The sequence below is a fragment of the Littorina saxatilis genome, linkage group LG1 (assembly GCF_037325665.1).
Source record: "Littorina saxatilis isolate snail1 linkage group LG1, US_GU_Lsax_2.0, whole genome shotgun sequence".
NCBI classification, from domain to species: domain Eukaryota; kingdom Metazoa; phylum Mollusca; class Gastropoda; order Littorinimorpha; family Littorinidae; genus Littorina; species Littorina saxatilis.
This window is the reverse complement of record NC_090245.1, coordinates 61,156,885-61,162,884: the sequence shown is the minus strand read 5'-3', so window position 1 is coordinate 61,162,884 and position 6,000 is coordinate 61,156,885. Positions and strand designations below refer to the sequence as shown.

Here is a 6,000-nt window from a genome sequence, read left to right as displayed (position 1 = left end):
TTTTCGTGAAAGTTGAGGCGGCACTGTCACGCTCTCATTTTTAAACCAAATTGGTTGAAAGTTTGGTCAAGTAGTCTTCGACGACGCCCGGACTTTGGTATTACATTTCAGCTTGGAGGCTTACAAATTAATTAATGAGTTTGCTCATTAAAGTTGTCATTTAAATCGATTTTTCGCAAACAGATTTAAAATTGATTGCATCGTATTCTTCATGACATTCTGAATCTAAAAATATATACATATGTTATGTTTACTCTTAAAATATGATCACAATTAACAAAAATAGATTAATTAGTCTTACGATTAAAATTTAAGAAATCGATCCAAAAATGATTTCATCTTATTCTTTATCGTTTCCTGATTCCAAAAACATATAGATATGACAGGTTGTATTTAAAACAAGCTCAGAAAGTTAACACGAATACAGAAAAGCGCGCTTTCCTGCTTTAGCACAATACGCTATCGCGCTATTCTGGCGTGTGCATATCACTGCGTTTTGCACGCGGGAGGTGAGCGATTTCCTTCTCGCGGGGATTGACGAAGCTGTACTGTCTTGGTGAAAAAAAATACAGTGCGTTCAGTTTCATTCCGTGAGTTCGACAGCTTGACTAAATGTAGTAATTTCGTTTTACGCGACTTGTTAGTACATAACCTTGCCGGGCAGAGCTCCTTTTGTATCCCCTTTAACCTCCTTTCCTTCGCGCGTGAAATTGACATTGGTGCTTGCACGAGATGTATGCAGTATGAAAACCGTTACGTACCTCAGGCACGCAATAACGGACGATTGCAGTCTCAAAATGGTATTTATGGTACGCACGATTAGAGAAATCTAGTGCGTCCCGGGACCCGCTCCTTTAACGTTTAGTGCGTCCCAGGACCCCCTCGATACATTTCTAGTACGTGTTTTCGGCTTCTAGTGCGTATAGGACGCAGGGATGCGCTCTATGGGGAGCCCAGCATACATACATACATACATACATACATACATACACACACACACACACACACACACACACACACACACACACACACACACACACACACACATATACATGCATACATACATACATACAAACATACATACATACGAACACACACACACACACACACACACACACACACACACACACACACACACACACACACACACACACACACACACACACACAGAGAACAAGTGTACATGAGTGCGTGTGCGCTCGCACGTGTCTGTGAGTGTGTGTTTGTGTGTCTGTGTCTATTTATGCGTGTGTTTGTGTGTGTGTGTGTGTGTGTGTGTGTGTGTGTGTGTGTGTGTGGTGTGTGTGTGCGTGTGTATAGCACCTGTGTGTATGTGTTTGTGTGTGTGTGTGTGTGTGTGTGTGTGTGTGTTTGTTTGTTTTATGTTTGTAAACTCGGAGGCAAAAGAAACGCAAATAAAGGATGCGTTAATTAAACCTTTATAGACTTGAAATAAAAAGAAAATCATGATACTAGCATGTTCTGCACGTGTTGTTTTAGCGGTCTCATCTTGTCAGAACCGTGTTTGCCGTTATCTGGGTCACACGCGAGATCTTGTACACGGGGATCCCAAACCATCATGGGGACAACTTTCAGCACATGCAAAATGTGGAAAAGCAGCTTTTCGTGTTCAGGCAAGCTGTACCGTTCTCACAAAATTGTTACAACATTCATTTCTGCGACACAGGCGCGATGCCGAGACTATTACCAGATCAGCGCCAACAGGCGATCGGGAGACTTGATGCCGGACAATCAGTTCAGCAAGTTGCTAGGGCATTTGGAGTAAATGTCACCACGGTTTATCGCCTGCAGCAACGTTTTCATGTCACTAACAGCACCTGCGACTTACCAGGACGTGGTACCGGGTAACAACAGCCCGACAAGATCGCCATCTTGTCCATCAACACCAGCGAGATGCATTCGAAACTGCCGCCAACACAGCCCGTAACACATTCGGGGTGCATAGACAACCCGTCAGCGCCAGAACTGTACGCCGACGCCTTGGTGGACAGAACCTGGTAAATCGACGTCCTCCTCGACGTCCTGTCTTGACAGCTCAGCATCGCCTGGATCGTCTGGCTCGGGCCCAGCAGCATGCCCACTGGCGCCATCGGGACTGGCGGAGGGTTCTTTTTTCGGACGAGAAGCGCTTTTGCCTGGAACCTGGCGATGGGCGTGTCCGGATCTGGCACCTGGACAGCGGTTTGCTAACAATAACATCCTGCAGCATGATCGATGGGGAGGTGCCAGCGTCATGAAATGGGGCGCCATTGGTGTCAACCAGCGAGTGGGACCTGTCGTCTTTCAGAACGTCGGCCAAGGTCGTAGGAATGGTGTCAATGCAGACCGCTACATCAATCAAGTCCTGCGTCCCTATGTGGTTCCATTTGTCCAGAGGCACCGGAACTGCCTGTTCCAGCAAGACAATGCCCGTCCCCATACTGCACGTGCTACCCATGACTTCCTGCGTCACAACAGCGTGAACCTTCTGCCTCATCCTGCTCGATCTCCGGATCTCAACCCAATCCAACACTTTTGGGACATCATGCAAAGAAGGATTAATGCCCTTGTGCGCCACAGTCATCAAAGCCCAGGGAGGAGCAACACGCTATTGACTTTCAACAGTCTTTGAACAGTGTTCAGTGGAACATGGCACGTCATGCTCTCATCCCAATACACTTTTCCGTATGGTTTTTGTATCGGTCAATTCCTTTCCTTGTTATTGTTAACCCGAAATAATTAATTCGACATTAAAATTCATGTGTAACCCATCTTCACTGCAGCATTTGCGTTTCTTTTGCCTCTGAGTTTATGTTTGCTGTGACTGAGTGTGTCTGTGTGTGTGTGTGTCTGTGTGTGTGTGTTTGTGTTGCTGTGGTTGTGGGTGTGTGTGTGGTTGTGTGTGTGTGTATGTATGTATGTATGTATGTATGAATTTATGTATGTATGTATGTAATTGTATGCAGGGCTCCCCATCCCTGCGTCCTATACGCACTACAAGCCGAAAATACGTACTAGAAATGTATCGAGGGGGTCCTGGGACGCATAGCGTCACCCCTAAAATGTACTCATGGACTGAGCTGTAAGCGATTGGACTCGTCGGCTTTGGTCAGTTCGGGTAGGGAGGGCTGTTCCACCCTCCCTAGGGTAGGGAGGGCTGTTCCTCGTAACCGAGTTCTACAGTAAAATTCGTAAACTCATTCGAAGTCAGTACGTAACATCTCTGTCCTATCAACCCATTGATATGAACGATCTACACCCCGATCTCCCAACAAACCTCCTCACTATCTTCAGACGCCTCCGTGCCGGCGGCTGCCGCTTCCATATCTTTAACAAGTCCTGCCATTGTGGAGAACCCTATTCATTCCAACACATTTTCGCTCCATGCGCTACAAATAGAATTACCTTTAAAACCTTATATGACCATATGCAGCTCCATAGTCTGAGTCCCCAGGATTATTTGCGCAGTAGCAGTTCTCTAGGCTGGTCACACAGCTTGCTGCTGTGCCGACTGGTCAGGGACTCGGACATGGGGCTGTGGGTATACCTCTAAGCCCAGATTATCACATCAGCGTGTTTCAGTTTGAGGTCGAGTGGCTCCCGCCATCCCTGCTGATTCTAGCGTCTACCCTCTAGACAACATATCCTCACCCTAGGCTCACTAGTCGCCAAACTGTACATATTTTTTTTATTACCACGGCCTTCGTGGCTTACATCTTAATCCTTTTATTTTTAAAAAGTTTTGAGATTTATTGTTCGTGTTCCTCTTACTTGCTCATCTATTTGCTTTTATTCTTTCTTTCTTTATTTGGTGTTTAACGTCGTTTTCAACCATTCAAGGTTATATCGCGACGGGTTTGCTTTTATTGGTGATCCTGAAAGGTTCCACCTTTTAACTCGTTTTGAATAAAAAATCATTTTACAAACCCGTTATTCAAGATATAGAATACAGACTTATAATTCTTACCAAGAAACATCTCAACTACTTTTCATTTTAACGAATTCCACAGAGCATTATCATCTCAACCCCACCCCCTGCCCTCCTCTCCTTATTTATTTATTTATTTATTTTTTTATTTTTTTTTTTAAAGCGGACAAACACTTAATGGCTTAAAACCGTAGGACTTTTAATATTAATTTTAAGGGGCTGTTCCAAGTAAAAAGCGACTGTTCGCATAATATACATGCATGGGCTCGGCCGTAAGCGAAGAGACGGGTCCATTTAGTTGAAAGTAGGTAGAGAGAGTAGAATTGAAAACAGTTCGCCGCGAACACAGCGTTGCTTGCAACATGAAAACTTTTTCTCTCTTCGCAAACAGAGCGTCAGCTCTAGGCAACGCACCCCTGTTGTGTCCGTGAGTGAAAGTCCAGAGAGAGTCCTTAACACATGAAACAAAAGATCTACAAGTAGACATGCAAAGTCATACATTTTTTGGACACAAGTGATGTGTGTATGTGTTTGTGTGTGTGTGTGTGTGTGTGTGTGTGTTTGGAAATTTTTTGGACACTATGACGAGTTTAACAACATTGTCCGAAACATTGCGTCACATCTAAATAAACAACCGTAACGATCCAAACTTTCGCACGAAGTATCTCTAGTATGTTGGTAGATAATTCGGAATGTTTCAAAGCAATCCACCAAATTATTGCTAACATATAGCGCTTTTTGACATGATATCCATAAAAATGGCCGCAAAACGTCCCGTTTTTGACCGCTTTTGTGTCGACATCAGTAGGAATAGCAGAGCACGCGAAATACGCAAGGTAGCCAAAACAAAACAATCTGTTCAGGGTAGATAATTGGTTTGACTTTCTTCTCGTATGTCAAAGTTGCAAAGTTTTGCCTATTGTGATTTTTGGGTCGATTTTTCATTCGGCTCTTCCGTTTTTGTCTGATCGATTTTGAGGGTACCCTTACTTGAGCGGCTGTCACGTGATCCCTGTCAAAGAAATATTTAACCCAAAAGGTGATCCTGAAGGTTAAGTAAACGGCCTTAACAGGAATATAAAGTTTGAATGAAATGACACGGGAATTCATGCTTTAATTTGGGTTTGAAATTTGTTGCAATAATGTTTTGGCCAAGTTTATACCATACTCACGTTTTATGCACACCACATGTGTGTGTGTGTGTGTGTGTGTGTGTGTGTGTGTGTGTGTGTGTGTGTGTGTGTGTGTGTGTGTGTGTGTGTGAGGCTTACTTTACTTCTTTGTTACGCACGAAGACCTATCATGTTTTCTTTTGTATGAAACAAGATTACAGCAAAACAAGCGATTTATCATGAGGTAATATTACTGACGTTTGCATTATGAACTGCATCACTGCAGTATTGTCTTATTTACCCTGTGTCACCTTTCCCATTCTTGGTTTTGTCTTTTTCATGTTGCGGCAAAACTGGCATTTACAAAGAGAGAGAGAGAGAGAGAGAGAGAGAGAGAGAGAGAGAGAGAGAGAGAGAGAGAGAGAGAGAGAGAGAGAGAGAGAGAGAGAGAGAGAGAGAGAGAGAGAGAGTCTGGATGGTTTATTGATTAGGCCTTGGGCCCATTTCAATTCGGGGTGTACAAAGAGAGAGAGAGAGAGAGAGAGAGAGAGAGAGAGAGAGAGAGAGAGAGAGAGAGAGAGAGAGAGAGAGAGAGAGAGAGAGAGAGAGAGAGGTCGTTTTTGAAATGACTTACCACGTCTTTTATTCGTTGATCCCGCTGCAATGACAAAAAAAAAAAAAAAAAGAATGTTACACCTCAAGGCGTCTCATACAAAGCGTGTAAAAATCGAAATCCATGAAGAATGACTTATATTGTACAGCAGCTTATACCTGCTAACAATCGTCAACTTCGTCAGGTGCACACTGCAAAGGTGAGTTTTACATTTAGATTCAAAATTGATTGCATTGTATTCCTTATCGTTTCCAGAATTAAACTATTAAAATATGTCATGATTACTATGAAAAAGTGTTCAAAATCAAATCGGTCTTAGTTTGCATTTTTTTGCGGAGACAAGTGCG

At 43.5% G+C, this 6,000-nt stretch overlaps 2 protein-coding genes across 2 annotated transcripts in view; one reads left to right on the top strand and one right to left on the bottom strand.

Annotated features, from left to right (window-relative positions):
- The window catches only part of LOC138975780 (lachesin-like), a 271,419-nt gene that overhangs the window by 14,129 nt on the left and 251,290 nt on the right, over positions 1-6,000 (bottom strand). The window contains exon 7 of the mRNA XM_070348534.1: positions 5,675-5,698. Coding sequence (XP_070204635.1) covers positions 5,675-5,698 — 24 coding nt within the window. The remainder of the gene's footprint in view (positions 1-5,674; positions 5,699-6,000) is intronic.
- LOC138975798 (uncharacterized) overlaps positions 1-6,000 on the top strand; it is a 270,784-nt gene that overhangs the window by 171,965 nt on the left and 92,819 nt on the right. The gene's annotated exons all lie outside the window — the stretch shown is intronic.